Source organism: Prunus mume, linkage group LG8 (genome assembly GCF_029339155.1).
Source record: "Prunus mume cultivar Tortuosa linkage group LG8, ASM2933915v1, whole genome shotgun sequence".
Taxonomy (NCBI): domain Eukaryota; kingdom Viridiplantae; phylum Streptophyta; class Magnoliopsida; order Rosales; family Rosaceae; genus Prunus; species Prunus mume.
Window position 1 is genome coordinate 5,591,781 of NC_142705.1, and position 18,549 is coordinate 5,610,329.

Sequence of the window (18,549 nt, forward strand, 5' to 3'; positions counted from 1 at the left end):
GTATAAAGCTTATCCAGAAAATTTGGATATAGTTTTCGAACCTCAGAGTCCACATCTTCAGTGCTGATATCATACTTCATGTAGTGGGTACCTATATTTCTTAAAAATCTGAGGAGGTCCAATAGACTTCCACCCTTGTATGCGTCATCCTTGTGCTCATAAATTTGTTTGAAGGCGGGAACCATTCGGTTAAGATCATTCCAGGATTTATACCGTTGGAATTCAATACCATTTAATATCATCACGAATGTCTTCCTGCGCATATCACTGTGTTCCAGGTAGAACCATATGTCAAAAAAACACCTCATTCTTTCAGCAGGTTTCAACAAAAATGGGTGTTTTGTTAGTTTCTCGACAAATCTAGGGTACCTTAAAACAATTGAAAATAAGAATGTGTGAGTCAAATAAAATAATATATTTTCTGACAGAAAAAAAATAATATATACGAGGTCAACTAAACTTCCTTATTCATTATGACGACGACAACAACAACAACAACAACAACAAAAACCCATCTTACTCATATTTGTCATAGTCAAAGAAATCACAGAAAGAATCACGATCACCCCAAGAAGCCTTTGGCATTAATATATTATCCTTTAACATGTCCCTGAATGCTTTTAAATCCTTGATTCTCAACATTCTTACTTCTTCATGATTTACAGGAACTTGGAGGTCTTCAAAACTGCTTTGAACGTTAATGATCTTGATTTTCTGGGAAACAACAACATAATTGCACGTGCTATCCAAACCCTTGTGAAAAAACTTATGAGCATGTATATCCTTTAGCGTTTGTAAAAGATACCTACACAACAGATTACAAAACAATATGTTGGTTATACATAATCTAGAAAAAAAAAAGGGAGGGGTGAAAAGACATGAATATATTATACCGAATCTGATCGCACCACCAAGAAAATGCATCCACATGGACATTTATCATCGATCTTACAATATCCTCCTCATCCATCAGCAATTCGTCTAGAAGCTGATCGAACCAATCATAACACAAAATCCAGAATTTTTGTGGTTCATAATAAGTCACAAAGTAAGGTTTCAAGACTCCCACATGATCTATCTTGGAAGTATGGGAAAACAGGTTCTTGGCTGAGTCTTCTTCCAATTCCTTTAAAAATCGGACATCCTTTTCTTTACCATTTTTAAAGTAGATTTTTCCGGTAAAGTAGACATGAGATGTATGGTAGTTTAACACATATTCAGTAATGTTTTCGTCTATTATCTGCAAAACAAATGCCCCATTATACTTCTACTCACACACACACACACACACACTATATGTTACATATGCAAAAAGATGTATATAAAGAAAACAGAGTAAAATGGGAACTAGGCAAAGCATACTTCATCCGGGTTGGGGTTGAGTTTATATCTGCTTTCGATTCCATTCGGTGAAGGTTGCTGGCTTGCCATTTCAATTCAGCTTCAACACAAAATATAAGTTAGTGTCTACAATTATAACCAAACAAGGTTTAAACATAGTTAGCCCGAAATACAAAACCCACAGTGAGTTCAAAGGAGGACATAACCCACACAACATCAAAACGTATACAAATAAAACATGTGATAAACCAACTTGACCCAAGTAACTCAAATCGAATTGAGGTAAAACTCTATAAACATTGGATGGGACTTCAATAGCAGTAATATACACAGAGACACACTTACCAGTCGTCCAAAAAATTGCAGTAATATACTCCAATGTGAAAACACACACTCTCTTACTATGGTTGTGCTGTGCCAAGGGTTCGGTCTTCTTATAGAGGTCACCCTAGACTTTACATTAGGAACACTGGAAAAAAAAATTGGGAAACTGAAACAAAGTTTCCTAATCCTGCAATAGTAGAAGGCTTGCAGTGCACGCAAAAATAAAAAATAAATAAAAGAAAAGAGAAGAATGCACTTGTGGAAAAAAAAAAAAGGGGAAACTAGAAACGAAATTACTAATCACACTCCTACTTTCTAATAAGAATTTAAAAAAAAAAAATTTATATACATGAGTATAAGATAACAATTTCATAAAAAGTGCTGCTATTTCCACCCCACTTGTCCTATTTCTCCACCCACCATGTAAATTTTAAAAAATACAATCCTATCTTTCCACCCACCCTTATTTCTAAAATATTATTTAATCCTAACTATGGTTAACTCTTTTGAATTTAATTTTTTTTAAGGAATTTTGAAATCAAAATAAAGTAAAATATGTGGCATTAAAGTCAGAGCACTTGAATCAACAACACAAAATGTGAGGATTAAATCCAACTCTTAAATGGAAATTTGGATCTTTGTAAAAAAAAAAATAATAATAATAATAAAATATTATTTGCATGTATTGAGATGGGAGTAGCAATTTCCTAGATTATTGTGTACCAAGCAGCTTATGGATTTTACAAGTAAAGGATGTGTGGGCTTGTTGGGATCTCTGATTTTAACATGTGACCCATTGGATATGAGAGTGTAAATCAAACTAGAAACACAACTGTAATAACCAAAAATATGCTTCACTTATTTCCGTCCTTTCTTGCAGAATGCGAAATCAGCTACCGCATTTAACATATCCAAACATATGTCAGAAGATGCTGAAGTTCGCAAGTAAACAAAACGAAGAAACTTCTTAAGCCCATTTGATAACTATTTTAATTTTAGTTTTATTCCATCAAGGTTTAGGTACCCTATTGAGGGGACTTTCTCTATTGCGAAGTGCAAGTGTGTGGAGTGGATGCGGACTTCTATTTGTAACCATTAGATTCCTTGTACGCTGTTGATTTAAAACATCATTGAGAACTTCTATTTCTATAAGAGCTTTTCAATCCCGTGTTTACACCTCCAATCTACTAACCTCTGTTTCTTTCTTCCACTACAACACCTTCTCTTCCTTGTGCTTTCATCCCTGGCAATATCACAGCTGCTCCTCTGGGTTATAATATTTTTATTTCTTCTTTTCAACACCTTCTCATCCATGTGCTCTCAACACCTTCTCATCCATGTTTATGTAGAGAAGAAGGGAAATGACGTATTGCATATACAGAATCACAAATAGCAATTGATGAAAGAATCGGATGAAGTTGACGAAGGGTGTAATTTGGTCAATTTAAAAAATGTTGGGTATCAAATTGATGAAATTGAAATTTGAAGGCCCATTTCGATATGACACCTAACCCTTGATGGGGTAAAATAGTATTAGTCCTTAATTTTAAAAGTAAAATTTTAAATTTTAAAAATTAAACAATCAAACGCCATGCAACACTCACCTTAAAGTAGCTCAAGCAACATGAAAATCCCAAAAATATACACGTATTCCTTCTTTTTAGCATGATTTTCCATCTTTAGTCCCCATTTTCTTGATTTTGAATCGTTTATTTTTTATGATAAATTTTGAAGGATTAAGGTGAGTGTTGTTAGTTAAATATATATATATATATATATATATTCAGAGATGTTAAGTTTTTTTAAAAAAAAATTATACTTTGAACTTTATTTTTCTACTGATTTGGCCAAATTTAATTAGAGATCATCATTTGGCCCACGGACTCACATGCCGATGGGGGCACGCTCGGCCCATCATTTAGTGGGCTAAGGCAGGATATGGGTGTCTAAAGCCCAGCCCAGCCCGTTTGAGCCCATTTGTTGGTAATTTGGCTTCTACAAGAGAAAATTTGGCAGTTTATAAAGGGCAGACAGCATTCGAGCTTGAAAATTTGGTGCACTGTCATTCAAGAAAATAATGATGTCTTCCAATATTCTTTAGAAACTAAGAACCTTCCCAGTAAAAACAGTTATCTCCCAACTCATGAAAACATAAAGTACAAATTGTGCCCCGATCCACAACAAGAAAATGCATATCTTCAAGTTCAGTAGAAGGAAGGTTATATTTTGATTTATTTTCCAACTGATTTGGTGAAATTTAATGTTTTTCTTTGTGTTGATTGTTTCAGATTTGTTTCTTCCTTGCCAAACTGATGAAAATTAATGGTTTTTGTTGTCAATATTCATTCCATCATTTTTATTGATTCTCATTATCATCATATCTTGTACTTGTGGTTTTAAATTCAAAATTATTATGTGCCTATTTTTCATTTACCCTTTGTTTGGATGATGCAATTGAAAATTAATTACATTATATTCTAAAATGACGGAATTTAGATTTCCATTATTTCAATTTCTAGCAATTGAAGATTTCAGTATTTGGATTTATATATGTCGAATTTTGTAAATGACGGAATTTTGTAAATGAGACTATGGAAATTATGAAATGAAACCTATTTTGGTGAAAATTAAACTCGGGAATTTGATGCCCCAATTTCCACGATTTTTTTCGCGCGACTTCCACTCTTAAGTTGCCAAACAAGGGAATTGTCAATTTCTCCTCTTAAATTCCAGACTTTTAGCTAAATTCCGAGTGATTACATATTTAATTTGAAAATGTTTTTCAAGTCCCTTCGCAGATCACAATTTTTAGTATTACTCTCTTTTGAAGTGATTTTTACCATAAATTTCTATAACTTCTAGTATGAAGTTTCAAGACTATTTGATATAATATAACTTTCTTTCCTGTAGCTTTGAGCTATTAGGGACTGTAAGTATTTAACTCCTGCACAAATGTTTCATGTAACAACGGTGCCTATGGTAGTATTGCATATATAATCTCGTGTTTGATTTTCATAACCTGAATGTACCCGGCATTTCAAGTTCCTAATCGCCTTCTTCCACTGACCTGAAGAAATATGATATGCCTTCTTGGTGGCAGTTTCATCATTCTTCAATCTGATTACGCCAAGGCGTTGCTCAACCTACACTCACATCAAAAAGGGTAGTCCAAGTATATGGATGTGTTTTGACTGGTAAATATATGGCTGTTTGACAAAGTGAGTTCCCTCACAGCTCTTTTTCTGCATGTTTGTTACATTTTACTCAAAAACATCTGTGATTGATATCAGGCTGACTATTGTGCACATCCAGAAAACTACAATCCCGTTTTCCACGAAAAAATTGCCTTATGCATCTGTAATTGGTATGTTTTACACTTTGCTATCAAACCTATTTAGATTTTTTTCCATGAAAACTAGAACCCTATTTAAGCTTCTGTTTTTCCCCCTTTGGCAGTGAATTGCATGTACTTACTGGGAGAAACAATTTACTAGATTATTGAGTACCAAGCAGCTTAAAGATTTAACAAGGAAAGACACCTTGTTGGAATCTCTGATTTAACTTGTGACATTGACACTGGGTGATCAATAGAAAATTGTAAACCGACCATCTCAATTGACTCACCTTTCTTCAGGTACAATAAAAAACACAGTTTTCTGTTGTTACAATACTTATGACCAGAAACAGGATATGTTCAACCATGGTTTTTCAGATATGATCCCTCACATGATTCATACCATCATGACATGGAAGGTGAGGGCGAAATATGCCAAGTTGTTGACAACCTTCCAACAGAATTTGCACCTTTCTTCAGGTGCACCACTTTCATCCAGGCTTTTTCTTTAAACCCAAAGAAGTTATTTAAAACCGTTCTTATCATGATTAATTTAATAAAACATGCCATTTAAATGTGTGAAGGCTTCCAAGTATTTTGGAGACATATTTCCCCAATTTGTTGGCAATTTGGCTTCAATAACTAACACTACAAAGCTACCTTCACTCTTGAGGAGAGCTTGCATTACTAATATATGTTTTACGAACATATTCCATGATTGAGAAACGTGGTCTGAAAGTAAGTTATCAAAGGCGTCAGAAACATACAAAACTTGGCGCCCTTTCTGTCATTCAGGAAAATAATGATGTCTTCCAATATTATTTAGAAGTAAAACAGTTATCTCCCAACTCATGAAAACAAAAAGTACAAATTGTGCCCGATCCACAACAAGAAAATGCATATCTTCAAGTTCAGTAGAAGGAAGGTGCTACCTTCATGATCTGCACAAAACAAAAGAATTAAACTAAGTAAATAGAAGGATGAAAGCGCAAAGAGAAGAGTATTCTATTCAATTAGCTTACATTTACCTTCAGAAGATGGTATGAATCTGATTCAAGAACCTGGGATACAATCTTTCGACCTCAGCGTCCACAGCTTCAAAGGTTTGCTCACGACAATCGAGATATACATCTTTCAAAAATTCTAGAAGATCCATACACAATCACCATCATATTTATTCTTCGATCTTCATAGATTTTTATGAAGGGAGCCATATCTTCAATTTTATTATTCCACTTTCTATACTCATGGAATGCCCTACCATCTAATATTCTCTTCAACTTACTTTTATTTTGAGAGATCCTTATTTCAAAAAAGGACTGCATTCTTTCCTTCAAGTCATTAAAAAGGGATGATTTTCTAGTTTCTCGATGAACGTAGAATACCTGAAAATAAAAAATAAAAAATAAAACTAATGTTTGTAAGCAGATAACAGTTATACTTTTTCATTCAGTTCATTTAGGAACAATAAGGAAAGAAAAAAAAAAAGGTTGTAGCACTACTAAACTTACCCACAATTTTCATTGTCATTGTCAAAGAAATCAAAGAAATAATCACGCCAAGCCAAGGACCTCCATGTAACAGATTCTTTCCTTTAGCATTTTCCTGCTTTTAAGTCGTTGATTCTCAACATCCACTACAAAAAGGTTCATTATGACCAAATTTTTCCGAGGGCTCCCAAATTCCTCAGAAGTGTTTTTCCGACTAAAAATGTTATCCGTTGAAATATGTCATGGAACTGGAATTTATTTCCGACAAAGGAACGACCCTCGAAAAAAGTCTCTATGGTCGCCGGAAATGTAATTTATTTGGCAGGAAAACTTGGCGCCAACTTTATTAACGACATTAAAATTATGTTTGTCGGAAATAAGATGATTATTTTCGAGGGAATTCTCATCTCGTCGTCTATTGTTTGACTATTTCAAGAAGAAATATGTCCGCTTGATGCTCAATTATATTTACGACCAAACACATCCTCATCGGTAATAGTTGTGCTTTTGTTTCTGAGGCATATTCGCTTTTGTCGGAATAATATAACTATTTTCGAGGCAACATAGGTTGTCGGTAATAATATTTCTATTTTACAAGGAATTAGCAGCCGTCGAAAATTATTATCTTAAAAAATTTATAACAAATTAAATAAAAAATAAGAAAATACACCGAAAAAAGCTATGCATTCCTTACAATAAATCCTTCGATTTTAAAGGTCTAAAATCATGATTCTACATAATTGAGGATCAAAGAAGCAAGCGTGTTAGCTTATCAAACGTTAATTAGCGCTGGTGTGTTTACAAACTAATTAAAGTTTTGTTGTCACTTTGAAATTTTATAGTAAAAGTAATATTTTCAAAGCTTTAGGACTAAAAGAATGTCACTAGGAGTTCATATGAATTTTCAATGGATTTTTCAAATTTTTAATGTATTTATTATGATTTATAGGTGTGAAATCATATAAAATCCATATTAAACTGAATTGAGTGACAAGTCGCAACTTCTTAGGTGCTTTTTCTGTTGGTGATGTGTGTCATCATACCACACTCCACACGTCATTTTTCTTACTTTTTGTTGTTTATCTTAAAAATTCATAACAGATTAAATAAAAATTTGAAAAATACAACGAATAAAGATACACACTCCTTATGACAAATCCTTTAATTTTAGAAGTCTAAAATTATGATTCCACATAATTGAGTTCAAAGTAATTGGACCAAAGAAGCAAGAGCATTAGGTTATCAAATATTAACTAGTGTTTGGTTTGCTTACAATCTAATTTGAGTTTTGGTTGTCATTTTGAATTTTTATAAGTAAAATAATATTTTCCAAGCTTTAGGATGAGGAGAATGTCACTAGAACTTCAAGGAATTTTTGGTGAATTTTTTGATTTTAATGTATTTATTATGATTTTTAGGAGTGAAATCATATAAAATTTACATTAAACTAAATTTATGGACACGTGGCAGCTTCTCACAGCCACCATCCTTTTTCTTCCTTTTTTTTATTTGTTGCCAATTTCTGCCCAATTTGTTTTCCTATGGCGCTTTTTTTTTTCCACGAAATTTAATTTAGCGCTTTTATTACAAACCCTAAAATTCACACCCACTCTCAATCCGCCTCTCTCTGCTGTCTCCTATGTCTCTCTGTCTGGTTCTATCTCTTTCGCCTCTCTTCCTCTTTCGCTCAAGATTAGCCACAATCTCAACACTCCCTCTCGCCATCTGTCTCTCTCTCTCTCTCTCTCTCTCTCTCTCTTAGTCTCTCTGTCTTTGATTCTATCTCTTTACCCAAACCTCACTTCCTTTCTCTCATCTACAAACTTCAACTCTCACAAATATCCTGAGTCCAACCTTCAAAATAGCAAGGTTGTATATGCACCTCCTATCTTCGTCTATCAATGAGCATGACTTGAGAAGTGATTTTTTCCTTTCTATATATATCAATTTGGTTTTCTGAGTTTTAGTGTTTCGATTTTTCCTTGATTTTGTATAAATGTCCGTTTGAGTCTTGGAAAAGGTAAATTAAATTTTGTAATTGAGTTCGCTTCATTTGCTTTAATTTTGTTAATTGTTAATTGGTTTTTTTAATGTGTTGTTCTGTTTTTCATTTGAGAGACTCTTTCTATTGCTATAGGCCACAAAGATGTCAAGAAAGTCTTGATAAATATTGTGTTAGTGAAAGAATGTTGGATTGTCAATAATTTTGGTTGTCCTAACTTTTTTCGATGCCATTGTTTTCTTTAATTGAATACTGAAAGATGAAGCTGTAGAACTCTAGTAGATAATGGTAAATTGGTGTATGAACAATCGACAAATGAAGCACGTGAGATAGTTGGGATATCTCTTTATAGGCTTTGTTTTATGATTTGAGTGCTGCTGTATTTTAGTTTTCATTTTGGCTCTTTGTCATATTATATTATAATGTTTAGCCCTGTTTTGCAGTCTTAGTTGATATGCTGGTTAGACTAGTAAACAACTTTTTCTCTTTGTCAAAAGGTTTGCAAGGATCTCTCAATATGGAGGATATATATTATTCTCTTTTCTTTTATCTTACAGTAGTGCACTTAAAAGACTTTTGTAGACTTGTCTCTCTTACACTAGCACATGTTCTCTTACACTAACAGATGTGTTTCTGGAATGCTATAATATTGTTGTTTTGTTGATCGATACAGTTAGTGACATGAGGAGCACTCTGTGATTACCATGTTATTTCTTCAACGGTTCTTCTATTCTATGTGTACTCTTTTATTATTATTTAACTAGTTTTGTTGCCTCAGTTCTTTATTTGATCCATTTTGTCATGTTTTAGGTATGTTATTAAACTCTTAATCATTTTTTTAACCTCATAAAGATCAATTTGTGATTATCATGATTAAAATCTTGAGTTTAAGTTTGAAATAACATTGAAATAAGAAGCCACTTTCTGTTATGTGTAAAATTTTGTTCAATCACTTGTGTCTTTATTTCAGTTAAGGCATGTGTTATGTTTTTTGATTCTCATAATATTTTTTTTCATCCAAAAGAATATTTATATGTTTTCAATTCAGGATCATAACTATTTGTATGTAGGTGTGCTTGAATCATGGGATAAGGTTTTGCATTTCTAGGAAGCCATATTTACATACAAGTCACAGGAAGACCTGAAAGCCGCATTCAAACACCTTATTGGTTGGAAGTAGGCTTGAGGACCATTGATATAGGATATATCTTAGGATTGTAATGAGTTTTTGGAATTTGTTACATTGGTCTTTTACTAATAATAATATATATTATTTTTCGTGCAACAATTTCTCATTGAAATCTTTATATATTTCTTTTACAAAATATTTGTACATTCGACGACTTTTTACTCTTGATAATTGCTATAAATGTAAATCAGAAAAACATTTTTTCGACGCACTTCCATGTTGGAAATGCACAATTCCGAGAAATTATATTCATCACAAATAATAATTTAGGTCGGAAATATTATTTACGGCAAATAGTCATTTGGTCGAAAATATATTGTCGCTATAAAACAAAAGATCTCGATAAATAATTATTTCAATAGCGATTTGCATAATTATTTGTGACCAGAGTTATGGTTGGAAATGAATTTGTATCATTGTTTTGAAAATGCATTTTCGACAGAAATTTAACAATATCGATGAAATATGGGCGAAAATACATTATTTCCGACGGAGTGGTTGGAAAAAACTATTTGCAACCAGCGCTTTTCGACTTCCGCGACAATTTGTCAAAAAGGGTATTTTCGACTACAAAACACCTTTTCCGACCATAAATCACCCTCGCTAAAGGCATTCTTTTTTGTAGTGATCCTTACATTTATAGGATGTATGGTATCTCCGAGGTCTTCAAAACTGCATTCCACGTTAATAATCTTGATTCGATTGGAAACAACAACATAATTGCATGTTTTGTTCAAACCCATATGAAAAAAATCATAAAAATGTATATGTTTTATTGTTCGTAAAAGGTTCCTGCACAATGGATTAAAAAAAACATTATCAGCACTAATTATTATACAATACATATTTGAGGCAAAAAGAAAAAAGATATGAATATATTATACCGAATTGCATCGCACCACCAAGGAGATAGAATATGAGAAATCTCAGTTCTCATTGGCATTACAAAATCGTCATCCATCATTTCGCACAGAAGTTGATCGAATTGAGGGTAGCACAAAATCCAAATATCTTGTGGTTCATAATAACTCACAAAGTAAGGTTTCAAGAAACCCGCATGATAAGTTAAATTGGAAGTTTGATTAAATATCTGCTTAGCTAACTCTTCCTGCGATTTTTCGAACTTAAAAAATCGAGCCTCCCTTTCTTTGCCATCTTTAAAGTATATTTTTCCAGCAAAGTAAATTTGAGATGGGTCATAATTTAACTCATATCCAATGATATTCATACTTTCACCTCCTATTCTCTGCATAAAAAATAACCACAACATCATATTTTTACTGTTATACAAGCATCACGTGAAGCATAATCGATGCAAATAAAATAAAAATGAAAAAGTAGTCAAAACATACCACATCCTTGTCGGGGTTGAGTTGATGTCCCTTTTGTACTCCATCAATTGAAGCTTGTTGCTTTCCCATTCCAAATAAACTTTTTCCCCATCACAAAATATAACTTAATTAGTTGCTATAATTATTCGAACTAAACAATCGGAAAATTTAAGCATTCATATTATACAATATGCCAATCCGAGATTTCCAACTCTGATGCCAATCCCCTACATATATATACCTACAAAGCCACCTACCATGCTAATCTCCAATCAAAAACTGGCAGAAATATATGGACACACGACTATTGCTAAAGTATTAGAATTCCACAAAATTAATAGATGTGAGTTGTTTCTATAGGCTCCACAAAGATAAATTGCAAAATTTTAATAGAATTCTAAGCAGTTTTTGTCATGGATCTATGTAATCCATATTGTTCATAATAAAACATGTGATACACCAACTTGACCCAAATAAATCAAATTAATGGACTTGAGAACATTGGATGGGACTTCAATCGCCCTAATATACATAGGACACACTTACCGGAGCCGTCCAAAAAGGCTCCGGCTGACTTCACAGCCTTGCTACACTTTTCTGCAGCTCCACAAAGTTTGTAACAAGTTTTATTGTAGAATTCTCTACCAAGCTGTACATATAGAGCTACTATACGCCCATGTAATCAATAGAAACAAAGGATATATTCATATAATGATAATATTCTTAGGAGAAGAGACCAATCAAACTCTTTCAATCAAATTCTGTTTTTTATTTTTTTGTCTTCTTCAAATCAATTAGGAGCAGAGACTTCGCACACGTGATATTCCAAAATTCTGTCTTATGAGTTACCCATTAGAATCCATATTAAAAATTACTCAATAGAACCCAAATCAAAACTCATCACACAGAACCCCCAAATAGAATAACCATGGCTCAAATTCTGTTTTTTTCTTCGCCAAATCAATTAGGACTAGAGACTTCGCACACATGATATTCCAAAATTTTAAAAAACCATTAAAAAAATCATGAGGAGTGATCTTCAAACCCATTAAAACCAGATCAGAACTCATTCCAGAACCCCAAATCGAAGAACCATGGCCCATATATTGAAACAATCATAACCAATGATAGCATACCTCTTTCGCATAGATGGTGGGTCTTCCTCTTCAGCCTGCGATGGTGTAGGTCGTCTTCGTCTTCTGCTTCAGCTTCGTTTCTTTGCTCTGACTTTCCTTTTAGTCTTCAGCTATGTTCATGCTCTATGCGTATGTTTATTTTTTTTTTGGGTCAAAATATATATCTTTATATTTGTGTATATATCAGTTAGAAAGTAGGAGTGAGAAATTAGTAAACTTCGTTTCTAGTTTCCCTTTTCTTTTTTCCCACACGTGCATTCTTCTCTTTTTTTTCCTTTTTTGTTTTTGTTTTTTTTTTTGCGTGTGGGTCCAAAGCCTTCTTCTATTGCAGGATTAGGAATTCCAGTTTCCCTTTTTTTTAAATTTTATTTTTTAATTCCAGTGTTCCTAATGTAGATTTAAAGTAGAGGGTGATCCTCTATAAAAAAAGGACCGAACCCTTTGCACGGCACAAGCCATTATTCATTTAATCAAATTCAGTAAGCGAAGTGAGAGTTTTTAATAGCAAGAGAGAGCGTGTGCGTGTGTGTGTGTTTTTTTTTTCACATTGGAGGAGTATCAGGCATATATTACTGCAATCTTTTTGGACGATTGGTAAGTGATGTCTCTATGTATATTACTGTGAGTGAAGTCCCATCCAACGTTTATACAGTTTTACCCTAAGTCGATTTCAGTTAATTGTCAAGTTGGTATGTCACATGTTTTATTACGAATGATTTGGATTATATTGTGAAATATGAACATTTAATATGACTAAATTGATGGAGTATACGAAAGTAACGTAAACAGGGTGTGGTATTCTATTACTACGTCTTATATCGTTCTATTTTGTTTTGCATCGACTATGGTCACGTGGTGCTTGTGTACAAAATATGATGTTGCGGTAATTTGCATAAGTTTTGATGTCGTGTACTGGGTTCTGTCCTCCTTTAACTTTCGATTTTCTTGAATAAAATTGACTTATGTGCATATATATGGAATGCCACGTCTACAACTTCTGGTTTTTTTGCACAGTAACCCTTGCCATCCCATGCTATTTTTCTTTAGTTTTGCTTCTAGTTGTTATTAGAAGGTTGTTGACATGACATTAATTCCATAGGTGACAATGAAGGCTGTTGAGATGCAACGCTTTGAGGCAACGGTAAAGGCTGTTCCTTCAGGGGATCGCTTGGTCCTCTTGCCTATCAAAGGTGGGCAGGTCATCATCGATCCCAAGTTTGAAAAGACAGTCTGCTTGTCACAGGCTTCTGCTCCGGCATTGGTACGTAATAAACATTTGTGTTCTGCCAACATGTTCTTAATTTTGTGTTTTTTGGATATTGTTGGTTGTTAGTTCGTTTTTGCTCTTTGTTTTTTCTAAAAAAATTATATATATACAAAAATCAAGGATTATACGGTTATGGATTGTGGATTTGTTTAAAAAAATTTCATGCATTAATTGTTTGCTGCCATTTTTGTGTTCTCTTGTTTCTTCCTGCCAGGATAAGGATGAAAATTTTGAAAGGGATGAGTTATTTGCATGGGGCAGCAGAGAGTTTATGAGGAAACTGTGCATAGGAAAGGTGCCCAGCTATTTTCATATCACTTCTCTTTTTTTGGTTTACTATCGATTGTACTAGCTAGTCCTTTAACAATGAATAACCATCATGCATGTATCTACCTCACTACATTTCCCAACAGGTCGTAGCATTATATGAGCAGAAATATAACTTCGGAACAATTATATTTGGGAATGTTATGCTGGGAGAAGAAAATGTTGCACTACGGGCTATTTCTAAAGGCTGGGCAAAGGTTTCAATCGTCTCTTTTTTGGAGTTATTGGTCGCTAATTTTATATTCAATGTTTCATTTAAATGGGTGTAAGAGTGCAGGTGAGGGAGAGCAATAATAACAAAGCAAAGCTCGAGCAAGAGAAAGCTATGGAGGATGGCCTTGGTCTCTGGAACAAGGTTTGCATTTTTAATTTATCCCTGCCTTATATTTCTTATGACGTGAATCTAACTTGTTGTAGCATATATGTTGGAAGTTGACTTCAAATCTTGTGTGTGATCGATGTACATGACAACTTAGATATCATGACCATTTTGTTCTTAATTTCAGGACCCAGATGCTGCTATGGAATCCAGTAGGATACGTAGCGAGTTAACTATCCAGAGTTTGTTAGTTAAAACTACTCCCATGAGTGGTATTGCTGAGACAGTCATCGATGCCCGCACAGTCAGAGTCTTATTGATTCCAGATTTTCATTTTATCGATGTAATGGTTGTAGGAGTTCAGGTATGTATGCTTTCCTTTTGTAATTTGGAAAAGTCTGTACAGCGTTACATTTGGTTTATATCGGCTTTGTTTTCATAACATTATGTATTATATATATATATATATATATATGTATGTATATAACATTTTTCTCTTTGTTGCAATTAGGCTTTGTCTATAACACCTCTCGCACATGAATCTAAATGGTTTACAGAAATTCAAGTATTGCATAGAGATGTAAGGAATTTTTACTGTAGATTATCTTGTGTACATTGAATTTATTTTCAATTTTATGAACACTATGGTGGAAATTTATAGGTGCAAATATGTGTGAGAGGCACTGACAAACACAATAATATAGTTGGGTCAGTATGTTACTACGGCGGAGACTCGGAAGAGAAATCCCTAGCGTTGGAGCTTATTAAAAAAGTAAGAGCGCTTAAACTGCATTCCCATTTCATGATGGTTAAATGTGTTCCAATTTCTGGCAGTTGTAATATTTATCACATGTGCTTTCAGTCTTTGGTGTATCTCCTTGCATGTTATGCTCGTGAATATTTTATAGCCTCTTTCAAACCCGTAATTATATATATGTGGATGCTTTTAAATTTCGTGTTCAGAGTTATGCAAAATATGGTGCCTGGAGTGAAGACATTATGGAAGAAAAAGAGAAGTGGGAGCTAAAAAATGCAGATTATGAGGCTAGGGAAGGAAGATCAAGGGTTTGGAAAGACTACGTGCCCCCACCTACAGCTTTATATAGGATTCGAGGCCAGCATTTGAGAGGAACGGTAGTATTTAAAAAATTCATGATTATTATGAAAATTTATATCACTCAATTATGCTTTGTCCAAAAACAAAAAACTATATGCGTATTCCAAGCTATCTGTCCGTTATTCTTTGTCATGTGAAATGGATTTTTGTATTCTCCCAGGTTGTGCAAATTCTATGTGGGGACCACATCATTGTGGCTGATGATTCTCTGAAAGATGGCACTGAACAATACCGTGAGGTTTATCTTTCAAGTATTACGTGTCCAAAATTGGGTTCTGCTGGAGTAAAACGAGAGGAGGCCTATGCTAATGAAGCAATGGAGTTTGTGAGAGCACACCTTATTGGGCGCCAAGTATGCATGCGAACTAATTTTGATATGTTGTTTTCTTAATTATAGAAATCTCTGTTATGATTTGAAATAAACCTTGTCAACTTCAGTACTCTATTCACCATTGGGATTATCAAGAAAAATGAACAAACACTTGCAGGTGCGAGTTGAATTGGAGTATTCAAGGATTCCCAGCCCGAAAACTCAGATAAAATATTACCATGGATCAGTCTTCCTTGTAAATGATGGTGGTGATGCTCGTGATAGCCAGAATGTTTCTGAGTTGGTCGTCGCAGAAGGCCTTGGCACTGTTTGTAGACAAAAGGATATTGAGTTGGTATCAAAATATTATGATGCCCTTCGTATTGCAGAATCAGATGCTATTCGTAATAACAAAGGAATGCATTCTGGCGTGGATCCTAAAGTCATGGACATAAAAGACTTGTCAAATGTGAGAATATTACTCCATAATTTATAATAACAGTTACAAGGGATCGATGTGTTTTTTCTCTGCGAGTTAGTTTTTCTTATCAATTCATTCATTCATGACATGCATTTGTTTCAGGCAACACTCGACCAAAGTGGTAAAGCCTGTGATTATATCTTTTTATGGTTCTTTGATGGTGCTGATGATAAATTCGAGAAAGTTCCTGCTGTTGTGGAATCTATTATCCGTACTAACACGAGGGATAAAATTATACTACGGATTCAAAACGCAAAGACATGGAGGATTGCCTTCTCACTTGGTGGTGTCACATTGCCCAGATATGATGAGGAGCCCTATGCAAATGAAGCAATTAGACTATTGAGAAAAAACATACTTCAGAGAACGGTGGAGGTGATAATTTAGCATTTATCTGGTAGCTTTTATTTTCTCTTGGTTTTCTTCTTACTTCCATAAAATTGTATCATCCGTACAGGTTGAACTAGAGACAATTGATGAAGATGGATGTTTCGTGGGAACTTTATTGTTGTCAAATATCCATGTGGCAATACCCCTGCTTGAAGCTGGCCTTGCAAAACTTAAAGTTGGTGTTCCCACTGATTATTCCAAGAAGCTTTCTAGAGTTGAGAAGTCTGCAAGAACGAAGAAACTGAAAGTATGTGAAGCAACATATATAACTGCATTATGACATTCTTCCTTTTAACTAATTGTGTTAATAATATTCATTTTGCTGCAGATTTGGGAAAATTATGGGAACCCTCTTATAGCAACTACTAACATAAGACAGAGTTGAAGGGCATACACGAAATTTCAAAAGTTCCAAGAACAAGGGTCAATAGGTGGGAGTGTGGCGCTATATATGGAGAAGATATCGAGCAAGTGTTGAGAAATTAGAAGAAAAGATGTATTAGGAATTAGGAATCTTTTTATCTTATAGTTTAGCATTTAATCATGAATTCTTCGTCACATCAGTGTAGTTAAAGGAACAAATACAATTTCATGTAGCATTTAATCATGAATTCTTCGTCACATCAGTGTAGGGAAATAATTATGACCAAGTTTTTCAAACCCAAGAACAACAACGGGAGAATGCTAACCAATGGAGGGTTGAGATATCTTCAGATATGTGGAGAGATGCTATGAATGACGGGAGTCAAAGATGAGCAATGAAGCATATACTTATTCATTTTATGCATTTAGAATTATAGTTTACTTATCATTTTTTTTGTCATGAAATTACTTTTATGTTTTTACTTTTGTGCATTTTTAATAAACATGCAGACATAAGTCCTTATTTGGTTGCACATTTGAACAAATTATTAGATGCCCTTTTTTAAAAAATTTTATTTGGATGTATTGATTTGGAAGTTCAATAGCTCAAATGTTTTTGTAAATGTACTTTTCTCTTTTGAAAATCTAGAAAAACGATAAACAACCACAAAGATAAAAATATATATATATATATATATATATTAGAACTCTAATCAACTCTTTTAAAATCTACGATAAAACTCTAACAAACAGCATCAAAATCAATCTAGGAATTCAATCAAGCTTTATGTGGAGTTGATAGAAATCAATTGAACTACATTGAACTCTACAAACTTTATAACTCCATTTAACTCTTTTAAAATCTTAATTGAATTGAGTTCGTGTATTTCTTTTTGTTGCTGTCACTCGATGAAGCTTGTTGCTCATCCATTCCCCGATTAAACATCTATATCGATAGCTCAAGTTACCTATAGTAAACTTGAAGGTATTCTATGAATTTTTTTTTTTTCAATGATCCAAACCATCTATTTTTCTAAGCATCATTCATAGATCATTCTTGCCCAAAAAAACAAAAAAAACATGCAATTTGAAATTCATTAAGGGATCTAATTGGGACAAAAAAAATAGATGAACACCGTGCTTCAACAAAAGGTTATAATAACAACCATCTAATTGAATGGCCACATGGTTTTGAATTCAAGTGATTTTTTGTAGAGATTATCTTTGAGAGAATGCATAAAAACTAGACAGTTCTGATCATTGAAATACCATGTGTGGTGGGTCTTACAAAGATGTCCCTCAAATACTTATTTGAGGGATTCCTCAACCAAAGGACACATGAAAATACCCTCTGTTTGGATAAGGGAAAATAACTCGAAATTTAGCTAAAAGTCGGGAATTTAAGAGAAGAAATTGACAATTCCTTTGTTTGGCAAGTTAAGCGCGGAATTTATTAAATGACGCGCGGAAAAAATCGTAGAAATTGAAGCATCAAATTCCCGAGTTTAATTTCCAAAATTGGCGTCATTTCACAATTTTCATAGTGCTATTTACAAAATTCCGTCATTTTAAAATTCTATGTAATTTTCAATTTCTTCATATAAACGGTGGAACATCGGGACGTTATTATCGGGCGGACACATGTATTTTGTACAACACCTCCCTATTTTTCTGCATGTTTACAATGGCATCAACACGATAATAACATGCAAATGCATTGTATTTCAATCATCGAATCGTCTAGTTTTTAGATATTCCCTCAAAGATCATCTCTGCAAAAAATCAATTAAATCCGAAAGAGTGTCCCTAATACTAAAACTTGACTAAT

At 33.7% G+C, this 18,549-nt stretch overlaps 1 protein-coding gene across 1 annotated transcript; it reads left to right on the forward strand.

Annotated features, from left to right (window-relative positions):
• The first annotated feature begins 13,252 nt into the window (after positions 1–13,252).
• Positions 13,253–16,743, forward strand: LOC148914573 (ribonuclease TUDOR 2-like). The gene is made up of 13 exons (XM_089042701.1): positions 13,253–13,408; positions 13,629–13,709; positions 13,828–13,938; positions 14,019–14,096; positions 14,248–14,424; positions 14,572–14,625; positions 14,722–14,832; positions 15,024–15,194; positions 15,338–15,529; positions 15,666–15,956; positions 16,071–16,343; positions 16,426–16,605; positions 16,687–16,743. The coding sequence occupies exons 1-13, from the start codon at positions 13,253–13,255 to the stop codon at positions 16,741–16,743; spliced, it is 1,932 nt and encodes a 643-aa protein (XP_088898827.1).
• Positions 16,744–18,549: the final 1,806 nt, after the last annotated feature.